The 27,407-nt window shown below is 50.3% G+C and overlaps 2 protein-coding genes across 2 annotated transcripts in view; one reads left to right on the top strand and one right to left on the bottom strand.

Moving 5' to 3' along the window:
- STARD9 (StAR-related lipid transfer (START) domain containing 9) overlaps positions 1-12,121 on the top strand; it is a 154,945-nt gene extending 142,824 nt beyond the window's left edge. The window contains exons 27-33 of the mRNA XM_011989227.1: positions 7,819-7,906; positions 8,054-8,175; positions 8,856-8,920; positions 9,105-9,307; positions 9,565-9,644; positions 9,880-10,038; positions 10,596-12,121. Of these exons, the coding sequence (XP_011844617.1) occupies positions 7,819-7,906; positions 8,054-8,175; positions 8,856-8,920; positions 9,105-9,307; positions 9,565-9,644; positions 9,880-10,038; positions 10,596-10,697 (819 nt within the window). The 3' untranslated portion in view covers positions 10,698-12,121. The remainder of the gene's footprint in view (positions 1-7,818; positions 7,907-8,053; positions 8,176-8,855; positions 8,921-9,104; positions 9,308-9,564; positions 9,645-9,879; positions 10,039-10,595) is intronic.
- Positions 12,122-15,329: 3,208 nt separating this feature from the next.
- Positions 15,330-27,407, bottom strand: part of CDAN1 (codanin 1) — a 13,338-nt gene continuing 1,260 nt past the window's right edge. The window contains exons 2-28 of the mRNA XM_011989334.1: positions 27,258-27,404; positions 26,829-27,032; positions 26,463-26,632; positions 26,213-26,326; positions 26,052-26,130; positions 25,197-25,317; positions 24,909-25,018; positions 24,051-24,140; positions 23,308-23,383; positions 22,602-22,807; positions 22,193-22,313; positions 21,907-22,053; positions 21,579-21,745; positions 21,103-21,190; positions 20,763-20,852; positions 20,535-20,589; positions 20,205-20,338; positions 20,011-20,114; positions 19,653-19,811; positions 19,210-19,273; positions 18,950-19,028; positions 18,616-18,764; positions 17,338-17,445; positions 17,127-17,190; positions 16,527-16,708; positions 16,179-16,286; positions 15,330-15,783 (exon numbers count right to left, since the gene is read on the bottom strand). Of these exons, the coding sequence (XP_011844724.1) occupies positions 15,658-15,783; positions 16,179-16,286; positions 16,527-16,708; positions 17,127-17,190; positions 17,338-17,445; positions 18,616-18,764; positions 18,950-19,028; positions 19,210-19,273; positions 19,653-19,811; positions 20,011-20,114; positions 20,205-20,338; positions 20,535-20,589; positions 20,763-20,852; positions 21,103-21,190; positions 21,579-21,745; positions 21,907-22,053; positions 22,193-22,313; positions 22,602-22,807; positions 23,308-23,383; positions 24,051-24,140; positions 24,909-25,018; positions 25,197-25,317; positions 26,052-26,130; positions 26,213-26,326; positions 26,463-26,632; positions 26,829-27,032; positions 27,258-27,404 (3,262 nt within the window). The 3' untranslated portion in view covers positions 15,330-15,657. The remainder of the gene's footprint in view (positions 15,784-16,178; positions 16,287-16,526; positions 16,709-17,126; positions 17,191-17,337; positions 17,446-18,615; positions 18,765-18,949; positions 19,029-19,209; positions 19,274-19,652; positions 19,812-20,010; positions 20,115-20,204; positions 20,339-20,534; positions 20,590-20,762; positions 20,853-21,102; positions 21,191-21,578; positions 21,746-21,906; positions 22,054-22,192; positions 22,314-22,601; positions 22,808-23,307; positions 23,384-24,050; positions 24,141-24,908; positions 25,019-25,196; positions 25,318-26,051; positions 26,131-26,212; positions 26,327-26,462; positions 26,633-26,828; positions 27,033-27,257; positions 27,405-27,407) is intronic.

The following is a 27,407-nucleotide window of genomic DNA, read 5'->3' as shown; positions in this document are numbered from 1 at the left end:
AGGCAAAGAAAAATACAGGATGCTAGTTAAATTCAAATTTTAGAGAGACAACAAATAGTTTTATAGTGTAAATATGTCTCATGCAATACCTTATTCTCAGTGCATTGTATCAGAGATTACTGGATACCAATCTGTCCTATTTCTGGTAATGTAAACTTTGATGTTAAGGTGGTATTTGGGAGTCTCTCCACTGAATGTTGCTATTTTGCCCTCTATGATTAATAAACATGGCTGAATGTGGTGGCTCACGCCTGTAATCCCAGTGCTTTGGAAAGATGAGGCAGGAGGATCACTTGAGTCCAATATTTTGAGATCAGCCTGGGCAGCATAGTGATACGCCATCTCTAGACACACACACACACACAGAGACACACACACACACACACAAAAGCTATGTTGGTGGTGCGTGCCTGTAGTCCCAGCTACTTGGGAGGTTGTGGTGGGAGGATCGCTTGAGCCTGTGGGGGAATGGAGGTTACAGTGAGCCATGATTGCACCATTGGCCTTGGATAGAGGAAGACCCTGTCTCAAAAAGTCTTGGAGACTGGCTGGGCACGGTGGCTCACGCCTGTAATCCCAGCACTTAGGGAGGCAGAGGCAGGTGATCATGAGGTCAGGAGTTCAGGACCAGCCTGGTCAGTATGGTGAAACCCCGTCTCTACTAAAAATATAAAAATTAGCCAGGCATGGTGGCACACGCCTGTAGTCCCAGCTACTTGGAAGGCTGAGACAGGAGAATAGCTTGAACCCGGGAGGTGGGGGTTGCATTGAGCCGAGATGGTGCCACTGCAGTCCAGCCTGGGAGACAGAGCAAGACTCCATCCCCCGCCCTCTCTCCCCCAAAAAATCTTGGAGACTATGGAAAATCCTGTTTTTCCTCAAACTTTCATCCACTGATTTTAGTGTCTACTAGTGTGTCTTATCTGTAAAAATTATTGTGATATTTTAGTGGCAATTTTGTATTCTCTTCATTTTTTGTACATTTATTTATTTATTTATTTATTTATTTATTTATTTATTTATTTTTTGAGACGGAGTCTGGTGCTCTATTCCCCAGGCTGGAGTGCAGTGGCGCAGTCTCGGCTCACTGCAAGCTCCACCTCCCAGATTCATGCCATTCTCCTGCCTCAGCCTCCCAAGTAGCTGGGACTACAGGCGCCCGCCACCACGCCCAGCTAATTTTTTGTATTTTTGGTAGAGACAGGGTTTCATCGTGTTAGCCAGGTTGGTCTCGATCTTCTGACCTCATGATCTGCCCACCTCGGCCTCCCAAAGTGCTGGGATTACAGGCGTGAGCCACCGCGCCCGGCCTCCTTCTACATTTATTAATTGGAACTTTTCTCTAAGGAAGTGCAGTCCCTTCTTCCACCACTTAATTTATTCAACTATTTAGTTTTTTTTCAGTTTGGAATCATATTCTTTGGGGAATGATTCAATACGGTACTGTCATTATTAATTTCATTGTTCAACTTGTTCCTGCTTTAATTATTTGGAGTTCCTTCAGCTTGGGTCTTGTGTCCTTTTGACATGCCTTTTTTTTTTTTTTTTTGAGATAGGGTCTTGCTCTGTTGCCCAGGCTAGAGTGCAGTGACACAGTCATGGCTCACTGCAGCCTTGACCTCGCTAGGTGCCAGTGATCCTCCCACCTCACCCTCCTGAGTACCTGGAGTACAGGTGTGTGCCACCACGCCCGGCTACTTTTTGTATTTTTGTTTTCTAGAGATGGGGTTTTACCTGTTGCCCAGGCTGGTGTTGAACTCCTGGGCTCAAGGGATCTGCCCGCCTCAGCCTCCCAGTGTTGGGATTACAAACATGAACCCCACCGTGCCTGACCCTTGAGCACTTCTTTAATTGATTTTTTATTGTTGTTGTTATAATCCATTGGCTTTAGTATATTCATAGAGTTGTGTATCCATCAGCAATTTTAGGACATTTTCATTACCCCCTAAAAAACCACATGCCACTAGTTATTCCCTAAGTTCACCATTCCCCAGCCCTTGGCAACCACGAGTCTACTTTCTATCCCTATGGATTTGCCTATTCTGGATGTTTCATATAAATGGAATCATACAATATATGATCCTTTTTGATGGCTTCTTTCTCTTAGCATAATGTTTGCAGGATTGTGTTAGTTTCCTGGAATTGCTGTAACAAATTACCACTCACAGAGTGGCTTCAAACAACAGAAACTTATGCTCTCATAGTTCTGTAGGCTAGAAGTCCAAAGTGTTGGTGTTAGCAGCACCATATCCCTCAGAAAGCTCCTGGGAGAAGGATCTGCTCCAGGCCTCTTTCCAGGCTTCTGATGGTTACCAGCAATCCTTGGCACTCACTCCCATTTCTGTCTCTTCCTTCATGTGACAGTCTCGCTCTCACTCGCGCACTCTCTGTCTCTCTGTGTGTGTGTCTGTCTCCCTGTCTGTCTGTCCCAGTGTTTGAGAGACAGGGTCTCTGTCACCTGGACCTGACTGCAGTGGTGCAATCACAGCTCATTCTTACCTGCAACACCTGACCTCAAGTGATCCTCCCGCCTCAGCCTCTCAAGGTGCTGGAATTACCATCGTAAGCTACCACATAACTTGTTTTGTTTTGTTTTTTTGAGACAGAGTCTTGCTCTGTCACCCAGGCTGGAGTGCAATGGCACGATCTCGGCTCACTGCAACCTCCACCTCCTGGGTTCAAGCGATTCTCCTGCCTCAGCCTCCCAGGTAGCTGGGATTACAGGCATCCGCCACCATGCCCAGCTAATTTTTTGTATTTTTGGTAGAGACGGGTTTTCACCACATTGGCCAGGCTGGTCTCCTGACCTCAGGTGATCCACATGCTTCAGCCTCCCAAAGTGTTGGGTTACAGGTGTGAGCTACCGCGCCCAGCTCCACATAACCTTCTTATAAGGACATTAGTCACTGGATTTAGGGACCACTCTAATCCAGTACTGTCTTATATTAACTTGGTGACATCTGCAAGGAACTTATTTTCAAATTAGGTCAAATTCACAGATACTGGGGGGTTTGGACTTCAACATATTTTCAGTGGAGACAGTGATTTACCCCCCAACAAGAGGTCCTTCATGTTGTAAAATATATGGGAGCTTCATTCCTTTATATGGCGAGTAATACTCCATTGTATGAATAAACCACATTTTATTTATCCATTCTTCAGTTGATGGGCCTTTAGGAAGTCGTTTTCTGCTTTTTGCCTACTAATAAATATTGCTGCTATGAACATCCCTGTAAAGCTTTTGTATGGATATGTTTTTATTTCTCTTGGGTATGTGTCTAGAGTTGAGTTGCAGGATCATAGAGGAACTGCCAGACTGCTTTTCACAGAGGCTGTCCTATTTTACCTCCCCACGAGCAGTGTGAGCAGTGTGTTTCCTCCGTCCTCACCGACAGTAGCTATGACCTATTTTGGATGACAGCTGTCCTAGCAGATGGGAAGTACTACCTTATTGTGGCTTCAGTTCCATTGCCCTGATGGGTAATGGTGTTGAGCATCTTTTCACGTGCCTTTGCCCATTTATACATCTTCTTTGGAGAAATAGCTAGTCAGATATTTTGTCTATTTTAAGATTTGGTTATTTGTCTTCTTAAGAGTCCCTTAGCAAATATATAATTCACAGAAAATGTCCTCCCATTCTTTGTGTCTGTTCACTATCTTGATGTAGGGCGCTCTGAAGCCAAAAGTTTAATGATGTCCAGTTTATTTTTTATTGTTCCTTGTGCTTTGGTTTCATATCTAGGAAACGAGTGCCTAATCCAAGATCACAAAGATTACACCTATGTTTTCTTCTAAGAGTTTTATGCTTTTAGCTTCCACATTTCATTCTTTGACCCATTTTCAGTTAATTTTTACATATGGTGAGAGCTAGGGGTTGAATTTCATTCTTTTCCATATGGATGTCCAGTTCTCCCAACAACATGGGTTTGAAAGATTATTATTTCCCCCACTGAATTGTCTTGGCAGCCATGTCAAAGATCAGTAGACTACAGACGTATGACTTTATTTCTGGACTCCTAATTCTATACCATTGATCTACATAGGTGTGAGCTGTTGCACCCAGCCTCACACTGTCTTCATTACTGTAGCTTTGTCGTACCTTTAGAAGTCAGGAAGTCTGCATCTTCCAACTTTGTTCTTTTTCAAGATTACTTTGACTAGTCTGGGTTTCTCAGATTTCCATATGAATTTTAGGATCAGCTTGTCAATTTCTGCAAAGAAGTCAGCTGGGATTTTGATTGGGATTACTTTGATCGGTAGATCAATTGGGGGAGCATTGCTATTTTAACAATATTAAGTCTTTAGCTCTGTGAATATGGGATGCCATTGTGTTTATTTAGGCTTAATTTCAACAATGTTTTGAAGTTTTCAGGGTATAAGTTTTATGCTTATTTTATTAAATTTATTCGTAAGTATTTTATTCCTGTTGACGTTATTATAAATGGAATTGTTTTCACTTCATTTTCAGTTTCTTCATTGCTATTATGCCGAAATAAAATTGATTTTTGTATATTGTTCTTGTCTCCTTTACCCTTGGTGAATTCATTTATTAGTTCTAATTTTTTTTTAAAATAGATTCCTTAAGATATTCTATATGCAAGATCATGCCATCTGCCTTTGTTGTTGTTGTCTTGCCAGTTGTGCTGGCTACAATCTCCAGTACAATGTTTATTAGATGTGGTGAGAGCAGAGGAGGAAGGTATGCATCTTTCACCATTAAGTGTGATGTTAGCTGTGGATGTTTTACAGCTGACCTTTATCAGGTTGAGGGAATTCCCTTATATTCCTAGTTTTTTGAATTTTTATCATGAAAAGGTACTGGATTTAGTCAAATACTTTTTCTAGTGTCTACTGAGATAATCTTACGGGTTTTTTTTCTTTTATTAACACAGTGCATTGCATTGATTTTTGTATGTTGAGCCAGCCCTGTGTTTCTGTGATAAATCCTACTTGCTCATGATATCTTTTTTATGTGTTGCTAGATTTCAGTTTACTAGTGTTTTGTTGAGGATTTGTGTGTGTGTATTCATGAGGAGTATTGGTCTATAGTTTACTTGTGATGCCTTTGCCCAGTTTTTGTATCAGGGTAATTCTGGCCCTATAGAATGAGTTGGCAAGTGTTCCCTCCTGATTTTTTGAAGCATCTAGGAAGGATTGGTATTAATTCCTTAAATGTTTGGTAGATTTTACTAATGAAGCTATCTTGAAATTTTCTTTGATCACTAATTTAATATCTTAAATTTGTAAATAAAATATGTACTAAGTTTTTTTTTTTTCTGTCACCCAGGCTGGAATGCAGTGGTGCCGTCTTGACTCACTGCAAGCTCCGCCTCCTGGGTTCACATCGTTCTCCTGCCTCTGCCTCCCGAGTAGCTGGGACTACAGGCGCCCGCCACCACGCCTGGCTAATTTTTTTGTATTTTTTTAGTGGAAACGGTTTCACTGTGTTAGCCAGAATGGTCTCGATCTCCTGACCTCATGATCCACCTGCCTCCTCCCAGCGTGCTGGGATTACAGGCGTGAGCCACCATGCCCAGCCTGTACTAAGGTGTTTTATTTCTCCTTGAGTCAGTTTAACTTTTGAGTCACTAATTTATGTTATTGAATTTGTTGGCATATAGTTCATAGTATTAATTCATTTATTTTTATTTCTTTTCCCAGATGTTTTTAAAGCTAAAATTTCCCTCTGAGCATTGCTTCAGCCATTTCCCATAGCTTGTGACATGTATTTTCATTTTTAATATAATTTTGCAATTTCTGTTTGTATTTCTTCCTTGATTCAATTGTTGTTGAGAATTTCTTAAAACATTTTTGAGGCCAGGTGCAGTGGCTCATGCTTCAAACTCCTAGACTCAAGGGATTCTCCCGCCCAGCCTCCCGGGTAACTGTACTACAGGCACAGTTACCTTTTCAATTGTGTTTTCTTGTAATACCGTTGTACTCCTCCATCTCCCAGTGTGTCTTTGATTCATAAAGCATAAGGGATCCATTTTGGTATGTCTGTGAAATGGGTCTCTATGCAATCTTTTTTTTTTTTTCAGATGACTGCCCATTTGTCTCAACAATACTTATTAATTTATGGATATTTATTTTTGGAAGTCATGAGTTCAGCACTGGGAACAGATTAGGTTACCTAGGAATACATTGTGGAGTGAGAAAATAGGGCCTAGGCCTGAATTTTGAAAGGTTCCCAAAATGTCAACAGTTGAAGAGGATGAATCAACAACAACAAAAAACCACTCAGAGAGATGAGAAGCCTCTGGAAGTGATTCTGTCAGTAAAAGGGAGAGACTGGCTAAGTCAAAGCTTGCTGAGAGATTCAGGAAGTGTAGGACAGAAGTTGTTCACAAGATCCAGCCACATAGACACCGTGGACCTTGGTGACTGCTGTTTGGAGGAGAGACGAGGGCAAATGTTAGATTAGGGTGGGTTCAGAAGTCAGCAAGAAGTGGGAGATGGCAAACAGTGAGACTAGTTGCAAGAAGCTTATCTGTGAAAGGCAGGAGAGTGAAGAGGAAGGTTTTAAAGATGAGAGAAACCGACACAGGGGCTCACGTCTGTAATCCCAAAACTTTGGGAGGCTGCAGAGGGGAGGATCACTTGAGCCCAGGAGTCTAAGACCAACATGGGCAACAGGTTGAGATCCTGCCTTTACAAATTTTTTTTTTTTTTTTTTTTTTTTTGAGATGGTGTCTCGCTCTGTTGTGCCCAGGTCGGAGTGCAGTGGCACAATCTCAGCTCACTGCAACCTCTGCCTCCTGGGTTCAAGCGATTCTCTCGAGTAACTGGGATTACAGGCGCCGCCACCACACCCGGCTAATTTTTTGTATTGTTAGTAGGGATGGGGTTTCACCATGTTGGTCAGGCTGGTCTTGAACTCCTGACCTCAGGTGATCCACCGCCGTGGCCTCCCAAAGTGCTGGGATTATAGGCATGAGCCACTGCTCGGCCCCCAAAGTGTTTTAAAAATTAGCCAAGTGTTGTGGCTAATAGTAAGGATCCAGTGAAGAGGAAGAGGTGGAGCCAACAAGTGAAGAGACTGGTGATCAGTAGTGAAGGGCTTCTGACACGGCAGCATGAGAACTAAGCCTGAGGCAGAAGGGCCTGCTTTGTTGCAGCAGGTGAGGAGATGAGGATGGAGAGAGGACTCTCTTTGTTTCCTCCTTTATTGTGATCAGAGCAGCAATAGGTTAGAGGTGATGATGGAGGTAGGATGGTGGGTGCCTGTGAGTTCCAGCAGAGGTCAAGGGTCATGTTGTTGAGGGGCCTGCTGAGGTGGAGGTGTGGTGACCACATTGTAGATCCAGAGGGTCACCCCATCTAATCCCCAGTTAGGACCTTTAGCTTGGCTGCCCCACCTGGGGGAGGGGCCAAGCGTTCAGCTTTTCATAGCCCGTTACTTTTCCTCCCATCCCATCTTCCACATTTATTACCCTGCTAAAGCCCCTCTAGCCATGGCCTCATTCTTGTTGCCCGGGTGGTGCAGAGAGCCTCTCATGCACTGATCCCTGGTACCCCCAGCTTGGAAGGCTGGCAGAGCACCCCATACTCTCAGGCCCTGGTGGTTCTGATCCCTGTTGGAACTCCCCTGTAAGCAGCCTCTGCCTGTGTGGCTTAGAAGGTAAGCAGAGATCATCTAGATACTAATTTCTATCGCTGTGGTCTTCTTGGGGGGATGTCCAGCCTCTGGTATTCTCATCTGGGAAGACCATTGCAGTTGACTCATCTTATTGGAAGCTGTGAAATGCAGTTTCGAGGCAGAGGAGATAATTTTGTGCTTGCCTTCTGGCTCAGTCCTGAGTATCCTCTCTTCTGCAGGGGTACACAAACTTGCCTGATTCCAGGGATGTATGGATAGGGGATGAGCGAGGAGGCCTTTCTGCAGTGAGGAAGAACTCCGCCTACGGTGAGTTGCGGGGAGTGTTGGGGATAGCCAGCTGCCTGGTTTGGGGACTCGGGGGCTGATGGCTGTTAGATCTTAGTGGGTCACTGGTCTGCGGGAGAGCTGTTGCTGTCCTGAGGCCATCACAGGGTCTCCACCTATTTCTTGTAGGCCGCAGAGCCTCCCTGGGCAGTTGCTGCTGTTCACCATCCAGTCTGTCCAACTCGGGGACCTGCTTTTCCTCCTCCTATCAGGATTTGGCCAAGCACGTCGTGGACACTTCTATGGCTGATGTGAGTAACTGCTCCTGCCTGTCCCTATCATTCCTTTACCTAGACCTCTGCTGGGTGTGCAGGAAGAGAAAATAGGAAAAAAGCTGGACAGATGAGGAGCCCAAGGCTTATGGGCATCTTCAGTGGTTCTTCATCTTGAGAAAAGGGGAATTCAGGCCAGGTGTAGTAGCTTATGCCTGTAATCCCAACATTTTGGGAGGCTGAAGCGGGACGATCACTTGAGGTCAGCAGTTCGAGACCAGCCTGGGAAGCATAGCAAGACCCTGTTTCTACAAAAAAATAAAAACATTAGGCCAGGCGTGATAGCTCACACCTGTAATCCCAGCACTTTGGGAGGCTGAGGTGGGAAGATTGCTTGAGTCCAGGAGTTCAAGACCAGCCTGGACAACATGGTGAGAGTCTGTTTCTACCAAAAAATACAAAAAGATAGCCGGGTGTGGTGGTGTGTACCTGTAGTCCTAGAGACTGGGAGGCTGAGGTGGGAGGATCGCTTAACCCCAGGAGGTTAATGCTGCAGTGAGCCGTGATTACGCCACTCCACTCCAGCCTGGATGACAGAGCTAGACCCTGTCTCAAAAAAAAAGAAAAGGAGAATTGAGCAGAGGCAGGCCAGACTGACTAACCCCGGGGCTTAGTTTTTACGATGCCTCCTAATTTGGGTGTGGCCATTGTGTCCCCAGGTAATGGCTGCTTGTTCGGATAATTTGCACAACCTCTTCAGCTGCCAGGCAACAGCTGGCTGGAAGTAAGTTTGTGTGGGGTCCTTTGTCCAGTGCCTGTCTTGGTCCTAAGCTTGTCACTCTGCTCGGCTTCTCTCCTCCCTTCCCTTACCTGGATTCCTCGAGTCTTCACTCTGAGCCCCTCCTTTGTGACCCTTGGAGCCCATTTTTGACTCCCTCCTATTTTCTGTGCTTGGTGTCTCCCCCCAGCTACCAGGGTGAGGAGCAGGCGGTGCAGCTTTACTACAAGGTGTTTTCTTCCACTCGGCATGGCTTTCTGGGGGCAGGTGTGGTGTCCCAGCCGCTGTCTCACGTGTGGGCGGCTGTCAGTGACCCCAGTCTATGGCCCCTGTATTACAAGCCCATCCAGACAGCAAGGCTGCATCAGCGAGTGACCAACAGCATCAGCCTGGGTGAGCCCAGGGAAGAAAAGCTTCCACGGGGCCTGGCTTCTGGTGTGCCCAGTGGGGTCCTGCTGGGGGATAGAGGTGGTGGAGGGTTGGAGGCAGCCCTATTGGGAGGCCGGGTACTCAGGTTACCTTGATTGCTCAGCCTAGGTTGAGCTAGGTGTCAGGTGATGGGGTGATGGCGGGGGGCTCCCTGACCGGGAAGGCTTTAGGACTAGGTCTGTCCATGGGCCTCCTGACCCGCCTTATCCCTGTCCCTCCAGTGTACTTGGTGTGCAATACTACCCTGTGTGCATTGAAGCAGCCGCGTGATTTCTGTTGTGTCTGCGTAGAAGCCAAAGAGGTGCCTGCCTTGGTGGTAAAGACGTTGTGGGAAGAACTTGGGCTGAAGTGTCATGAGAAAATCTGTGTGGGCATCAGGTCCTTTAGGGGAAGGGAGGGCAAGTTGGGGCTGGAGCCAGAGTAGGGGTGACTTGAAGGCTGGCCCAGTGTTGCCTTTCACCATACTGTCTACACGGGAGCCTGTTCCTGTTTTGTCCACACCACACAGGCAGACTCCCACTTCCCTCTGTCCGCAGGGTCACCTGTCTGTCATGGCAGCCCAGTCTGTGTATGATACATCCATGCCAAGACCCAGCAGAAAAATGGTTCGCGGGGAGATCCTGCCCAGTGCCTGGATCTTGCAGCCTGTCACTGTGGAAGGGAAGGAAGTCACCAGAGTCATCTACTTGGCCCAGGTGATAAATCCTTTGTGGCCGGCCTCACAGCACAGGCTGACTTGGTCCCACAGCCCCCTGGGATTTTTCTCTCTCGCTGTTGAACATCCTCCAGTGCCCAGGCCCTTTGGCCTGAGACCTGGAGACTCAAGGGCTTCCTGAGCTTGCAGTAAAGGGAGTCACTGGGGAATTGGAGAGAAGGAAATGAGACAGGCATCCATCAATCTTTTCTGAAGCTGCTGTTACCAAAAACCTAGTGACCAGCATCCTGTGGGTGATCCCAGTGTCCTTAGGAGATAGATTAGTCACTGTGAGGCAAAAGCAGCAACCTCGGCAGAGTGATGACCTGTTTGGTTCACCTCTCCCCTCCCAGTCCCTTGACTTGTACTTTGTCACTAGGAGGTGAACACCAATGCTTAGATCTGAACAGCAGAGCCGAGGGGCCTGTAAACACTAAGCCACAATCTGAGGTGCTTCTTCCATCACCACAGGCTGGGGGAACTCCACGGGGCTGGAGTGCGCCTGGCACACTCTCTCAAATCTATTTGCACCTTAAATTCTTCTCTCTCTGCTTTCAGGTGGAACTTGGTGCTCCAGGCTTCCCACCTCAGCTCCTGAGCTCTTTCATCAAACAGCAGCCACTGGTAATAGCCAGACTGGCTTCCTTCCTTGGTAGCTAGCATCTCACCATCAAGATGGTGCTGCTGAGATGCAGGCCCAGGCTGCTCAAGAGAGACACTGTGGCAGCTCCTTGTTACTTTCCATACCCCAGTGCAGGAAAAGCTGATGCTACCTGCTGTGGCCGACTGGGGCAGACAGCACTGGCCCACGGATGCCAGCAAAGCCCGGTCAGTACTTGGTCACAGCTGGCACCAGTGCAGAGCAAACGGCCTGAGCTCCTGGCCCAGGCTATCCAGAGTGAATGCAGCTCAGCTCCTTTTGGATTTCTCACCTTTCTTTCCTGTTTCTGGGACTCTGCAGCAAAGAGGCCACTTAAGGACTGGGACTGGGCACAGCCAGCAGAGCCAGGGGACTGCAGTGCTTTGGCAAGGTGCTTCTGCAGGCTGGTAGGGAAGCAGGCAGCCACTGGCCAAGACTCTGCTCTGAATCTACCTCCAGCATTCAGCTCTACTGTGTGATGGGACGTTAAAAATACCAAAACAGAAAGAGGGTTCAAAAAACAGCTGCACAAACCAGAACACGGATTCAGAATCTTTTCTCCCTCTTGAATTTTTGCAAAATACTTTCTTATTGATTTTTGTTTTGTTTTTTTTTCTCCCTTTCTCTCCCAGGAGAAGACACTTGGGTCTTGGCATGAGTCGGGGTGTTGAGCGACGATGCTCTGATATGGAGCCGTCACTCTAGAGCTCGGTCAGATGGAAGACACTGTAGAACCAGGTTGGACAGATTTGGGGTCAGGGTCGGGGGCTGAGCTCTTTTGAGGACTGGTGGGAGCGGCAGCCAGATGCTGGTTGCTGACAAGGCAAGAGGAATTTCAGAGATTAAACATTGTCCTTTGAGGGAGAGGAGGTGAATGAACTCCCAGAGGAGGGGAGTTGGCTCGTTGGGAAGAAGCTCAGTTCCAGAACTGACCTCAGTGCACTTGGGAGGCGTGAAGTCCTGAGCATTCCATGATTTCTGCTCTGGCCCCACCTATCCTAGGATGGGATTGGAAGGGATGGAGAGTGGGTTCGGTGTTCTTGTACTTTAGTCTGGCTGAACATGAACTCTGAATATTCTGTTTACCTGGAAGTGGCAGGAGTGGGAAAGATTCTCATCTTTAGTTCTCGTGCCCAAAATCTTTGGTAGATGGAGGGTAACTGGGGATTCAGAAGATGTGGTAGAAGGTGTATTTCTGTATAGTGTGGCAAAGATGTATTTTTCTAAAGTGTTGGCAGGGCATTTTTCCCTCTTACCTCAGACTAAGTTATTTATATATTGTTGATTGAAGGTTTTTTAAAATTGCTTTTAAACTTCTTTTTCTCGGGTAAATTTTTTTTTGGTGACATGATATATTTAACACCCTATTTATATACTCCTTCCTCTTTTCATATAAATCTCTTAGACTACTGACCAAAAAAGTCAGAACATTTTTAAATTGAAAGTCCTCTGTGTACTTTATCTAGTGAAGAGTAGATGAAATACTGCACTAGGATAGCCTAAGTGTGTGATTCGAGCTTGGCAGAGGTAGCTGGAGATCACCCTGGCAATACCCACTCGTAGCCGTCTCAAAGATTCAGTTTACATGTAGGTACAGTTTCCCATGAACTTGGCATTGCTTTGCAGGGTAAATAGCAAGCAGGTAAGTTGCTCAACTGTGGCCCAAGTAAGAACTGAAGGGGAGGATCCAGAGCCATCACTGCCACACCTAACACTGACCACAGTGCCCTGGGGCTTCTGAGGCAGAGCCACCTATGGGAATCTGAATCGGGGGATAACCAGGTGACCCTGTCCACCTTAATAGAGAAGCCAGCTGGGCGCGGTGGCTCACGCCTGTAATCCCAGCACTTTGGGACGCCAAGGCAGGTGGATCACCTGAGGTCAGTTCGAGACCAGTCTGGCCAACATGGTGAAACCCAGTCTCTACTAAAAATACAAAAAATTAACCAGGCATGGTAGTGCATACCTGTAATCCCAGCTACTTGGGAGGCTGAGGCACAAGAATTGCTTGAACCTGGGAGGTGGCGGTTTCAGTGAGCCAAGATTGTGCCGCTGCACTCCAACCTGGGTGACAGAGTGAGACTCCGTCTCAAAAAAAAAGCCACACACCAGACCTGACTGAATCAGCAACCGAAAAGATTGAGAGGGATCTTGTAGCAAAAAGCAAAAGTGGAGTCAGATTTTGGTTTCACGGGGTGGTTCTCATACTTTTGGTGTATCAGCATCACCTGAAGGCTTTCTTATGCCCCCAGGCTGGGCCCTACCCCAAGTTACTGGTTTGGTCGCCCCGGGGAGGGACCAGAGCATTTGTGTTAACAAGAAGTCCCAGGGGACCCTGAAGTTTGCTGGTCTGGGGACCACATTTTATAAACAGCTGGCTTTGACAGTTAGAGAGCAGACATACAGAAAACAATCTGACGAGTTCACTGCACTAGCTGCCTATCTCCATAATCCTTAGAGTAGCCTCCCACAGACCAGCAGGAAGTTCCCTTCATCGGGAACATGTTCAGTTTCCATTCAGATTCCCAAGAACTCGTTTTGAACTCAGTGGGCCTTAGCCAGGCCTGGGTTATGGCCCAGGCCTTCAGTCTCAGCATCCTTAGGGGTTTCAGGTTTTCCTCTCCTGCCCATCACATGTCACACACCTCAGCTGGGTCGTCTGGAACAAGTCAAGAGGTAGCCATGAGCCTGACACTGACCCTAAGCTTCCTGGGGGCAGTGCTGTGGTTTAATCACACTCCATGCTGGTCTCTGGGCATAGAAAGCTTTTTTTTTGAGACAGGGTGTCACTCTGTAGCCCAGGCTGGACTGCAGGGGCGTGATCATGGCTCACTGTAGCCTTGACCTCCTGGGCTCAGGTGATCCTCTGACCTCAGCCTCCCAAGTAGCTGGGACCACAGACATGGACGAACACTCCTGACCAATTTTATTCTGTATTTTTTATAAAGATGGGGTTTCCCAGTGTTGCCTGGGCTGGTTCAAACTCCCGAGCACAAGTGATCCTCCCACCTTGACCTCCCAAAGTGCTGGGATTACAGATGTGAGCCACCGTGCCCGGCTGAGAAAGCATTCCTTAAACCTTTTTTGGTTCCCGGGCATTCAGAACAAATTGGATTTAAAGGATAAAGATAAAGGCCTTTGAAAATGAAGAGATCAGGGGAAAAGGTTCAGATGCAGAAACTTTAAGTAGCTGAGCTGAGGAGAAGGGAAAGGCATGGTATTTGGAAGAAGTATGATTACAAGGTGGTGACTGAGAAAAACTCCCATTTTTCACTTTCTACGCTGATGGGATTTCCTGGCTCTACCGTGGTCACACAAGTGGATCCCTTTAGGTCCTCCTGAGGATTATATTACCAGCCCAGCTCCTGGTGGTAATGCACATGACCATAGTAGTGCTTTTTTTTTTTCCTCAAGGAGATGGGGGTCTCACTCTTGCTCAGGCTGGAGTGCAGTGGCACAAACATAGTTCACTGTAACCTCTAACTCCTGGACTCAAGCAATCCTCTCGGCCTCCCAAAGCGCTGGGATTACCGGTGTGAACCTGTCAAAATCAATGGCTCAGTTATAGAGCTCGATACTGCTGTAATCGAGAAGCAGTGCTTTTGCCGTGAGAAACTCCAAGCCAAATCAAACACCCCGGCCTTGACAAGCGTAACAACACTGCCCCACCATGTGGTTCACTAGGGAATATCCTGTGTGTGGAAACTACATTATCCTAACCCTTTCTCCCACAAATAAAGTTACACAGGAGAAGTCAGTACCACTGGCAATAAATTAATAGATATTGCTGCCAGAGACTAGCCCTCTAGAGTGGAATATACAGGCATTTCTAAGAGGCAAGGTAGCTCACTTTGTAATGGACAGAGCAAAGCCATAATTACAGCGCTCCATCTAAAGCCCACCTGAGACTCTGCAGCCTTCTAAAGCGTTTAAAAGACAGGTGAAAATGACTAGACATCAAGCCCTTGTTAAAGAAAACCAGTTTATTTTAAAAAGCTCTAAATGCCCTGTGCTTGGTCCCTGGTCAGAGAAAGAGGTCTCAAGAGTTACTACCTGCACAGGGGCTGAAGGTACGGGGTGGGGGGAAGTCAGGTTTCAGTTGGTTGAGTCCTACCTCATGTGTTAGGCTTTTCTTTTTTTTTTTTTTTTTTAAGGACAGTCTTGCTCTGTCCCTCAGACTGGAGTGCAGTGGGGCCATCTCGGCTCACTGTGACCTCCGCCTCCAGGTTCAAGCAAGTCTTGTGCCTCAGCCTCCCGAGTAGCTGGGACTACAGGCACGCACCACCACGCCCAGCCAATTTTTGCATTTTTAGTAGAGATGGAGTTTCCCCATGTTGGCCAGGCTGGTCTCGAATTCCTGACCTCAAGCGATTCGAACTACCTCAGGCCTCTCAAATTGCTGGGATTACAGGGTAGTCTCGAATTCCTGATCTCAAGCGATCCGCCTATCTCAGGCCTCTCAAAGTGCTGGGATTACAGGCATGAGCCACCACAGCCGGCCTGTGTTAGGCATTTTTAAGGAGATGGCAGTCCACCTCCTGGTGATAAGAAAATATAGACTCCCAAGATTCATATTTTTTTCTTCGTAAGTTAAGCGGAAGTCATTTGCCTCTGTCATGAGTTCCAAGACCACAAAGTTTTAAGAGCTGCTGGGATAGCAAATGAGGCTTGAATTCTGTGTTGGCAAGCCCACACACCTCATTTCACTTAGTATCCAAGAGATAAACACCACCTCTTCTACTTCAGGACTGTCATCTTGGCTTTTCTGCCATAATCCCGAATCAGGCCACCTCTCCTCCTCCTCGGATTCGTGTGGTGGGATGCCAGGCAGCGACATCCTTCTTTCACAGAGCAGGAAGTCTGACTGTAGACCCGGCTACTCCCCAACCAGTGAGGGTCCGCAGTGGGCACTTCGGCCTCCTCGTGAGGGGGGGGTCCAGGGTTCTGGTGAGATGCCCCAGGCAGGGCCACTTCTCAGCCCTAGCTCTGGGCCAGCACAGTGCCCCGGTTTGGCTGCACCAACTCACAAGCTCTCAGCTGGGGTTCTGGCAGGGTGGGCTCGGCTAGAAACAGGTTAGACAGTGTTGCTAATTCTTCAGCAAAGTCCTGGAATACGTAGAAAGATGAGGAAAAAGGCAGTATGTAATTCTCAATGGCTCATCCTTTTTCACTAAAGACCACAACTGGCTGGCTACATTATTTTTTTTCAACTGCCCTCCACACTGAAATGGACATGAAACCTTGTCTGTTAGTACTCTGGGAGGCTGAAGTTATGGCAGGGAGTGAACCCTGATGGGGGAGGCACAGGCTTTACCAGTTTTTGAGTACTACTGAGTGCATCTACTTCCATCTTGAAATTATTAGTCCCATTAAAAGATGAATTATTTTGCCCCAAATTAAAAATCCACTTAGTTTGTTTGGCCCCATCACTTGCTTCCTTTCAGGACAGATGGGATATGTAACACCTGTTCTCTCTACACGTAAGACAGGAGACTCCTTACCCCTGGCCACTGGGCCTGGTGGAGGCTGCCCAGGCAGGCCTCTATCTCCATCCTTCCCATCAGACCCTTCTCCACCAGCTCCCGGAGCAAGAATAGCAGCAAGTCCCACTGCAAAACACACCGAGAAGGTCAGGGTTGCTAGGGGGATGGCAGAGTGACCCTAATGACACACATTGAGATCTCAAAGGACAGAGCTGCTGGGAAGAGACTTGAGATGGATAAATGGAGTCCATTTCTGTGTGGAACAGAAGAGGGAAATAGAGCAGCTCATAGTTTGAGGCAAGGGTGGTGCATGTTCAGAGTGTGACTGCAGAGGGCTGAGATGCCTCCTCCTTCTGTCTGACTCACCTCCCTGGGCCTTGTGTCTGCCAGAAGCCCCACGTTTCTTGGGCTCAGCAGCAGCTGCAGCGGAACTGGCCCCTGAAAGTCTTCCTTCCACAAGGAAAGCAGCATGTGCAGAAGCCTTCGAGCCTGCCCTCTCTCCAGCCTGTACTGTGCCGGGGGACCTAGGATGGGAATTTGGTCTGCAACTGTGGAAAGAGAGGAAAGCCAAGCTTTAAGAGATGGGGGCAGGCTGGGCGCGGTGGCTCACGCCTGTAATCCCAGCACTTTGGGAGGCGGGCGGATCATGAGGTCAGGGGATCATGAGGTCAGGGGTTCGAGACCAGCCTGGCCAACATAGTGAAACCCCATCTCTACTAAAAATACAAAAATTAGCCGGGCATAGTGGCGGGCACCTGTAGTCCAGTTAGTTGGGAGGCCGAGGCAGAGGTTGCAGTGAGCCGAGATTGTGCCACTGCACTCCAGCCTGGGCAACAGAGCAAGATTCTGTCTCTCAGAAAAAGAGAGATGGGGACGGAAGAGGGCTCTGTTTCTAATCTTGCTTGTACCCAACCGTGAGATCTAGGGGATCAGGCAAGAGAGGGATTTGATGGAAAGGAGCCATACCGAGGAGGGAAGCTAACTCCACAGAGCACTTTGCCAGATGCTGCTCAGCAGGTGGGCACAGGAACTGCAGTGGGCGGGGGAAGAGAGAGCATAGGTATCACCACGCTTACTGCTGCGAGAACCAGCACTAAGCCAGTGTGGCTCTGGTTATCAGGTCTCACACGAGGACAAAGAAAAAAGCAGCCCTTGAGTGGCAGATGCCACATCTCACCTGGCGGCACCGCAGTGTCTGGCCCAGCTGGCCTAGGAGCTGTTCCAGATGCTCTGGGGAAACTCCCTCGTCAGGGTCCCGTGGCCCCACGGCCAAGGAGAGCACGTCCTGTGGAGAGCAGGGGAGACGTTACCCTGCGCTGGGGACCAGGATGCCACAGAGAATTGGGCTTGGGACAGGGATCGGCCAGTGGGGAGAGGCAGCATAGGGCCCAGGGTATGGTGAGTGAAGCCAAGTCGCCCCCAGGCCTGGGACTTGGGCAGGACGGCACAGCCAGGGGAAGCACCACGTGGACAACGAGAGAGGGAACAGATGGAGGAGGTCAGCTGAGGGACAGCAGGCTGCCACAGCATGGGAAACGTCACTCAACTTGGGCCCAAACTGTAGCTAACCAATTCCCATAGGGCATCTTATTCTTGAAGCATGTAAGGAAACTGGCCTATCAGATACCGTCTTAGTATCTTCTGTCTCTGAAGCCTCTCTGTTCATCTTCTCTGGAGAGCTGAGTTTTCAATGCAGAAATCCTCTGCATATTGACAACCAGTATCAAATGGCCACTAAGCCTCTCCCTCCTACCTAATCTCCATTTTTAGTCATTGCACCTTAGTCCCTATTCCAATCTCTATTCCTAGATCATACCCTAAACCAGAACCAGACAGTAAATATTTTAGGCTTTGCAGGCCATAAAGTCTCTGTCCCAGCTATGCAACTCTGCTGTTCAGTAGTTGCACAAAAGCAGCCATAGACAGCTCGCACACCAATGAATACGGCTGCATTCCACTAAAACTTCACCTACAAAACAAGGGGCAGGCTCGCTTCAGTCCATGGGCTGTTTGTTGACTCCTGCTCTAGACAGTCCTTGAATTTTAAAATCAAGTTAGGAGAACCAATGGTTTATTCTTACTGCCTATAACTAAACGAGCATCACCTCTCGCATAGAACATTTCTGAAATTGTCTCCAAATACTGGGCGACTGCTTCCTAGAGACTCATTTGCTATCAAACCATTCACCACCCCACTCTCATTGCCATCTGCATAATAAGCATTTAGTCAAAAATGTCTTATCTACCCTTTCCCCCTTTTGGATGATTAAAAAATCAGAGTGACAATTAGGAAAACCATTCAATTCAGCTCTGCCCTAACTAACCCCATTCAGTAATGAGTGAAATGGGGACTAGTGGACAGCACAGACAGCTTCTACATAAAAATCCTGGAGCTGATGTGAGAACAGCAGGGAGAGGGAGCAGGGAAGCCAAAGGGAGTAGGGTAGCCGTGTACTTTGATCTCGGAGATGAGGTGGGAGGGGAGGGGAGCATGGTGCTCACAGGCGCGGGAGCAGCCCCTCCGCTCCCCCCGGGCAGCAGGTTCAGGACCCTGGGCTCGAAGTGTGCGACTCACTGCTGCTTTCACCTCCCTCCTGATCAGTGCTGCGGGGCAGAGGGAGAGTGGGAAAGGAATCACGGGGGAGCCCTGCGCAGGCTCGCCATGCTGACCCACGCCTGTTGCTGTTTCCTCCTGGCTCTTGGCCCCATCTCCCCCAGAATGCCTGCGACTCTCTGCCAGTCCACTTTTTAAACACTCGATTCAGCCATTCCCCTCTCCTGGACCTTACCTGTGATATTGGCTGACAGCCAAGCACAGGCTTTCTCTGTTGCAAGCCCCACAGCAATGTTCTCTGCACTGCTCAGAACCTGCGAACCAGAACTAGAGTCAGGGGCTAGGGAAGGGCTGGGTGCAACAAGGGATGCCAGAGTTGGGCACTGACCCTGCCCCCCACCACCAGCTTCACACAGCTGTGTCTGCACACAACTACTCCGTGCACCTCTCCCACAACCGCCTGGCCTGCTAGCTGCAGGCCTCCCTCCCACGTACGGCTGCCGGGGTCTCCTCTGGAAGCAGCGCCCGCACAGCCCCAGGGCTCTTCCTTTGGCAGAACCTAAAAGGAGACAGACGGGGTCAGTGGTCTCTGGGTATTTCAGCCTGGCTGTAGAAGTAAATGCCCAGAGTGCACCAAGCATCTGGTCTGGGAGGCTGTACCTTGGAAGGAGGCACCGTTTGCCCTTCCGCCCCACCCCGGGTGCCAGAGAAAAGAGAAGCCCAACTGCCAGCCCCACAGCATCATACACGCTCCAAACTTAGGTCTGGATTTTGTGCCACAGAAGGCCTACAGCCAGTGCAGGGCTTACAGAGGATGGGGGCGAGGAGAAGAAAAAAGGAGGCGTGGAGAGACGGGAAAAAAGAGTAAGTGTGAAAGCGGAAAGAAAAGACGGAGAAAGCCAAGAGGAGAGTGGATCAAATGGACCAGCGCTGCTTACTCCCGCCCCAGGGCCAATGCCTGGGCCCCGTGGGGGCACAGCTGGGAACACAAGATCTCCAACAGTTGGGCTGGGTCTCCCCCTTCCTCTCCCTGTGTCACCAGCTGCTCTTGGAGAAGTGACTCTGCCTGGCGCACCAGATCTGCCACCAGTGTAGCCCTGCAGCAGGGACGGCAAGGTGGGGGTGGTCGGAGGGTTAATCGGAAAGGGGCTGCACATTTAAGGGAATTTCCTTCAAAACGTGTCCGCCACTTCAGCCCCACACCCGCCCTCTGGCTGACCTCCTCAGCTTAGCAACTGAGGAAAAACGGGAAAAAATGGTAGGGCGATGAGACCAGGATCCTTAACCCACTCTTACTTGATATGTTTGACACAGTTTGATCCAATTCTCTCTGCCACAAACTCTACAGTCCGGCGCAGGGAGGGTGGCTGGTTGTGGAAAAAGGCCTGGGCGAGCCGCGCCTGGCGGGAGAAGGGAGAGGCAGCGAGGCTTCCTCTGACCTCCCCCCACCTCCCCACTTTCCCCCGTGGCTGTCTCCGCCCTGCCCTTACCTGCAGCCCCTGGCTGGTCTGGGAAGGCTGGGCTCCCAGGCCGGTGGTCGTGGTGGGGGTGATTTTCCTCATGAAGCCCCCACTCCGTCCACTGCTGCCTGACACCCACAGCGCCAGCAGTTTCCGGAGCTCCCCTGCGTCAGTAAGTCCGAGTTCTCAGTTCCAGCACCCTCTCCCCAAGTATCAGAATTGATTTGTGCAGTCAAGAGGCTCAGACACCCAGGGATGACTATGAACGGAGCAGTATTCGAGGGAGCTGGGCCAGGGGGCGCCTTCTGGGTGCTCATGGAGGGGGCAGACCAGGGGCCCTGCAGGGAGATGGGTGCTTACCGATGTAGGGGCAGCAGGTGTAGAGCAGCTGCTGGTCCACCACAGGCGCGGCGTCCTGGGGAGAACAGGCTGGGGTCGGCAGGCTGCCCCTCCCACAGCGCGCCCAGGAAACAGGCAGTTGGCAGGGCGTTTACAAGGGTTACATCTGCCCCTGGCCAGGCCTCCCCACGCAGCCCACTTCCTTTATTCCTGAGTTTCCCATGGCTCTGGCTGGACCCCAGCACTCACCAAGCCATGCTCTGGGGCTACTGTGTCCACGTCAAAGGCATCTGAGGGACCCTCTTCCAGAAAGAACAAGTCCTCAGGGACTGTGGGAATCTGGCAAGACAGGAAGACAGTCACAACTCAGGTCAACTTCAGAGACCCCCACCCCACCCCACCCCACCTCTTGCATGGTCCCAGGGAGAAGGTGCCAGCTTCAAAGCAGCCCCCTCTGAGACGATGGGAATCACCAGGCCTTTCCTGAACCTTTGTCTTCCAGCCCTTGCCTCATTCGTACTCGGACATTTGCCCACTCCGCATCTTCAGCTGCAGAACCACTCCCAACCTGGACCCTCACTCTGCCCACCTGGAAAAGCCAGCCCAGGACAGCAAGTAGTAGCAGCTTGTTCAGGAAACACATCTTCCCCTCACTCTCCTGCGACAACACCAAGCTCCTGAAACATCAGTGGGCAGTACACAGGATTGAGCAGAAAGGGGAAGGGAACGGAGGCGGCAAACGCTGTCACTGGAGGCTGGCTCGCAAAAGCAGAACTAAAAGGGACTGGGGCCATGTCGGCAAGCAGGATCCCCCCAGCGCCCCCTCCTGCATGGGGACTGTCTCTTGGTGGGGCCACCTCGGGAACAGCATGAAGCCAATGAAAGTGCAGATGATGTCCCACCATCCACCTCAGGGGAGCCAATCCTGCCTCTCCCAGGGCTCAGTTATGGCCGGGACACCACACACACATGCAGACTGCTCGACCCTCTTTATTAATAGCAGGCTTGACCAATGTCCCCTGACTCCCGAGTCCTTTCGTCAAGCCTTAGCCTTGTTCCACTCACCGGTGCAGGCGCAGCAGGAGAATGAAGATGTCCCGGTAATAGTCCAGCAAGGGAACAACATGGTCAGCAAAGGAGAGAAACTCCACCAGCCAGGGCACGGTGAGCACCGCCCGGCGGGCCTGCAGCCCTCGCTGCAGCAGAGTCCGCACATCCAGGACCGGAGGGACCTGGAAGGAAGGGCCAGAGCTCAGTCAGGTGGGTCCCTAGGAAGGGCTGGGAGGTGCCCTCTAACCTGCCTGGTTTCCAGAATAGCCAAGGAAACCAGTCAGCTTCAGTGCCTGGCTGGTCCTCCCTGCTCCCTCCTCACCAGAATCCCCCGCCCATTCACCTGGCTCCTGAGGGCCAGAATGGAGTCCTGAAGCTCACCGGTCGGGGGAGGTTCAGGCCCCCGGTATGGCAGGAAAGCCACAAAGCCCAGGAATTTAGCCAAAAGTCTCAGGCTAAGAAGCACCACAGCAAATTGCCTCCGCTCACCCTGCATGGAATCAAGGGAAATAAAAGGTCCAAGCATGAGGCTTCCAGAACAATTCCCGGTCTGTTACAAAGTTCTTCTTCAACATACTCCCTTCCCTCCTCGGTCAGACCCCATGATTTCCCTTGTTCTGTTTCCAGACCTGCCAGTCTACATCTGACTCCCCGTCTTCATCACTGGGCTCATGCTGGGGCAAGGCCAGGCCATTGAGCTCCCGGATCTTCAAGCTCAGACTGTCCATGAGATGCTGGTTAAACTGGAAGCTGAGAAGAAGGGGTGGGTGGGGCATAAGTACTGGAAAAGGTACAGGAAGAGCCAGAATCTAGAAGGGGCACTCCAGAGGGAAGGGAGCAGTCGGACAGACAGGGAGGCCCAGGAGCAATGAAATCACCCACATGGGTGACAGAATGAGAAGTGCAATGAAGCCAGCAAGTACGAGCTGGAAGGAGCCTATCTCCAGGCAAAGGAGACTGGAGAACTATTTACCCTTTTGGGAAGCCAAACCTTTCCTGGCCTTTGCCCCATTCCTTGCAAGACACAGCGGAGCCTACCTGCTGGCACTAAGGATGAAGTCCCTAAAGAAGCCTTGACAGCCTGGGAAGGTGGGGGGTGGGCAGGGCCCCCCACTGCTCTGAGGAGCCATAAGCCGTTCCTGTAGGCGCCACAACCGCCCCAGCTTGTCAGCTCCCAGCATACTCAACACATCTGGGGCCTCGCCCAAGACGGTGCCCCCAGCACCACCAGGGCTCTGACACATCTGGGGTGGAAGAGGAAGGAGAGAAATTAAAAAATCAGTAAGTGGGAGGGAAGGACTGAACAAAAAATGAGAAGTAATGAACATTTAAGGAATGCCAACTGTGTCAAGTGCTTTAGATTTTCTGAGGTGTGAATTACAGTATTGTTTCACAGGTGAAGAAACTGAAACTCCAAGGTTAAGCATGTGCCTAGGGTCACTAGAGCTAGGATCTGAAACAAAGCTTGATTACTTACTAAGCCTGGGCTCTTTACCACAGCACAAATCAAAGGGAAGGCAGCAGCAGGCTGGGGGAGGTGCAGGGCCCAGGACATGTCAGAGAGTGTGCCCTGGCTTTTCTTTGGCCACTGGAGTTTCAGCCACTCCGCAAGGAGTAGAACTCTTGTTCAAATTCCAGCCCAGGACCTGCCAGGCTGTCTGCCCTATCCCAAAGTGCAGCCGTTACGTGGCTGCCTATGATACCTGCTGTTGCATGTCGATTAATCTCTTGCTGGGGCTGTTACCTGGAGTAGTTGTTTTTGGAAAAGCCGAACAAAGTGGCTGTGGCTGCAGGCTGCAGACAGCTGGCCCATCATGGCCCTGAGGAATAGAAGGCGGGAATGAAGGGTGTGGAGAGGAGAGGGAGAGGGAGAAAGATCTCAGAGAAGCAGCGAACACCTGGACTTTCCAGCCCTTTACCAGGGACTTGGGCAGACCTCAGCCAGAGCCTGCCTGCACAGGGACACTGAAGGCAAGGGACACTCCCTCAGCACCAAGGTCCTCTGAGGCTAGAGGTGCACTTAACCAAACGAGAAATCATGCCACCCTCCCGTCTTCAGCGACACTGACAGGCGGCGAGCTTCATGAGCAATGTGACTGGACTGGGGTTCGCGTGCTGAGCCCAGGCATCTACCTACACAGTGGCCAGACTTGCCCAAACTAGAGGATGGAGAAGATGGAGGCTGGATGTGTCTAACCAGTGACTTGGGCCAAAAAACCTCAAGCAGCCTGGGGTAAGAGCTTTGGACTTTCTAAGCAACTGCCACTATAGAACAAGGATAAGACACCTGTGAGTGGAAGGAGCTGGAGACACATCCCTTTCAAGTAGAGGCAGAGTTATCAATAACTAAAGAGATTTTGGAGGCTAGAAGAAAACAGCTCATGGCTGGAAGGAGCAGGGGAAAAGCCTTCCCTCCTCCATCCCTCCTGCCACCGACCAGTACTGAGCTACTCATTGCCAGGCGCAAGACAAGGTCTGAGCACCCACCTGATTCTGCTGCCCAAGCCCTTCTCAAAATCCCAGCCAGGCTCCTCATGGTGATCTTCCCACTCTCGCAGCACCTCATAAAACACATCCCTGACGCATAAGAACACCTGATCAGCCGAGGCACTCACTCCCACCAGTGCCTTCCCACCCCTGGAGGAACTGAGGACAGGACTATCCACAGCCCACCCACCACCTTTTTTTTTTTTTTGGAGATGGAGTCTTGCTCTTGTCACCCAGGCTGGAGTGCAATGACACGATCTCGGCTCACTGCAACCTCCGCCCCCTGGGTTCAAGCGATTCTCCTGCCTCAGCCTCCGGAGTAGCTGGGATTACAAGTGCCCGCCACCACATCTGGCTAATTTTTGTATTTTGAGTAGAGACGGAGTCTCACCATGTTGGCCAGGCTGGTCAAGAACTCCCGACCTCAGGTGATCCACCTGTCTCAGCCTCCCAAAGTGCTGGGATTACAGGCAGGAGCCACCACGCCCACCCGGCCAGCAGCCCTTTTTTAATTTCTCCAGAGTTCTCTACATGATGACAGTAGTGCTACAGACCAGCAGCACACTACAGGCTTCATGTACTTCTGTGGGCAGTGACAGTTCATCCTGGCACATTCTTGCCTGAGAACCCCGAGACTAAAGCCACACACCTGTAAGATGGCTGGCTAAGCTCCGGGGTTCACAGGCACACAAGAGAGTGAAGCCAGGTGGTCCCTATGATGGCCAGCAGGAAGGAGCTGGGAGAACTAACCCACCACCTGTTAGTGCCAAACTCCTAATTTCTATGAAACCGAAACAGCTGCCTCTTCCAGAAAAATGTCATCTCATTCCCTCCCGCAAAAGTCCCTTTTCTTATCACCTCTGTTTTTTAAAAGTATGAAAGGCTCGGTCACTGGAGAAGTTGGCACGATTGTCAGTCTCTGGCTGAAAGGAGACAGCTTGAGCAGAGGGAGGCATTGCCAGAGAGACCTAAAATACAGCAGGAACATTAGGAACCGCAGGGTCATGCTGAGACAACTTCTCCCTCTTATTCTTGCCCAGAGTAAGCTCACATTACACTTAAGTGTCGTCAGCAGGGTTGCCTGAATTTATGAAAGCTAGGAAGGGTTAGGTCCAGACTAGTGGGCATCTAAGTTGAGGTCACTACCTTGGCAACACTGCCCTCATAGGCAGCTCGAAGGCGGCCTTGCAGAGCTGGTGAGAAGCACAGCAGCCGCTCATTCTCAGCCAGCAGCTTCAAGGTCCCTTTGTCCAGGTTGGAAAGAACCCTGCAGGGATGAGAACACCTATGACTGAGACCGGAACACAGACTGCAAGTAGGAAGCAAGCACCTGCACACCACACAGAGGATCTCTAAGGCATGGTGCAGGTGTGCGAGCCCAGATACGTCCTGCAAGGTCGTGGGCCAAGGATCAAAGACAATGAAAGTAAAGGGGAGGATATGAGACTTTACAGAGCAGGGACCAAGACAGCAGGACAGGTACATTACCCAGAAACCCAAACTCAGCTGCCAAGGCCACAGGGGTCCTTTTTTTTTTCTTTTTTTTTGAGATGGGGGTCTCTGTCACCCAGGCTGGGCTGCAGTGGCGTGATCTCACTACAGCCTGGACCTTCCAGGCTCAGGTGATCCTCTCACCACAGCCTCCTAAGTAGCTGGGATTACAGGTGCACTCCACCACATCCAGCCTTTTTTTTTTTTTTTTTTTTGTAGAGATGGGATTTTTGTAATGTTGCCCAGGCTGGTCTCAAACTCCTGGGCTTAAGTGACTGTCCTGCCTCAGCCTCTCAAAGTGGTGAGAATGCAGGCATGAGCCACCGCACCTGGCTCCATCTCATTCTTTTAGGTACTACATTCATAGCCTTAACACAAAATGAAAGATTACAGGTAGGAGAAGGTCCAGGGCCACTGCCCCCGTGTTAGCACCAGCATAGGTCCCAAGCAGCCAGAGAGCTAAGCAGATGATAAGAATGAGGCCCAAATGCCTCAGCCAGGGAAACTCACTGAAAGTGACACTCCAAAACCTGCACTGCAAAGAAGACACAATCGTGGATGCTTTGGAACAGTGGACTTTCCAGGGAATCTAGAAGGACAGTACCAAACTGTCAGTTAAGAACGGTCCTGTTTCTAGACCCCACGTCTCAAAAGGAGGCTTGCTCACTGACCTAGGACACCTGGACTTAGTTCAGGGTCACTGTCCTTGGCAGTCACCATCCTCCGGGCAGTGAGCAGCTGAAAGACGAAGAAAAGCTCCAAGAAGAGGTTTGGTACGAGGTTTTCTAGATAGATACAAAAAGAAATCCCATGCTATGGGGCACCATTTGGAGCCAAGGTTCAGTTCCAGGTGCCTTATCAATTCTCTTACCCAGCAGTTCTACAAGTATCTCCACTCCAGCTCCCTCTGCTCTCACTCACCAGCAATGCACGAGGAGTAAACAAGGGCTACCAGCTCCAGGCGCTGGCGGGAAGATACTCTGGCAGGGTCTGCAGGTTCATCTGTGAGGCTTCCTGCCCGGCTGGGGAGGGGCGACCCCAGTTCTGGGGTAGGACAGGTAGGGGTAGGTGACTGCTGCAGCTGCTTAGAGCTATGGGAATAAAGAAATTTCATGAGCAGTCAGCTTGGCTCCCCTGCCACGGCGACACTCAGGTCCCTCCAGAGAAGATACCAATAGCCCAGAAGACAAACCCAGAGTCCCCAAGAGGGAAATCAATTTCAGGGAAAACCCCTGAAGATCCCCCATAGCGAGGAAGCCGACATCCCCAGGAGCGGCCAGGCCATACCGCTCCTTCCTGAGCATCTCCCGCTCCTCTTGCAGACTTCTGCACCCTGGGGGAAGGCCAAGGCCCCAAGGGCTAGTGTCCAGGGCTGAGGGTTGGGAACTGGGGACACAGCTGATTGGGGGTGAGGTGAAGCAGGTCTTGGGCTTGGAGAGTGACCGCTCTTCGCTCACCGGAGTTGGGTTGATCCTGCGAGAAGGCTTCGTCCTGCTGAGAGTAGCCACAGGTTTTTCTCAAATTCCTATCTTCAAACATCCCCCCTCCACAACTGCAACAGCTAGACCTCTTGCAAAAAAAAACCCCACAAAAACCCTCGCCATCACCCCCAGCCTCTACTCATCCTCGCGCTCCACTGCGGAGCGCCGAGCCCGAATGACTGACTCCCCCAGAGCCTTCGTGGTACCCATCTCCCGCATGAGAGCCGAGCCTCACCCTGCAGGGCCGGGGGGAACCGAGCCTACGGGAGGGAACTCCTCCAGGTTGCTGAGGTTTGGTGGATCAGAGAGCGTGAGGCTGGGGCGGCTGGGGCTGCCAGAGCCCCTGAGCCTCCGGCCCCCGGCTCCGGGCAGGTTCTCCCCGCTG

Source organism: Mandrillus leucophaeus, unplaced genomic scaffold (assembly GCF_000951045.1).
Source record: "Mandrillus leucophaeus isolate KB7577 unplaced genomic scaffold, Mleu.le_1.0 Scaffold35, whole genome shotgun sequence".
In the NCBI taxonomy this organism is placed as follows: Eukaryota; Metazoa; Chordata; class Mammalia; order Primates; family Cercopithecidae; genus Mandrillus; species Mandrillus leucophaeus.
The sequence above is the reverse complement of the archived record's forward strand: the minus strand, read 5'-3'. Positions and strand labels throughout refer to the sequence as shown.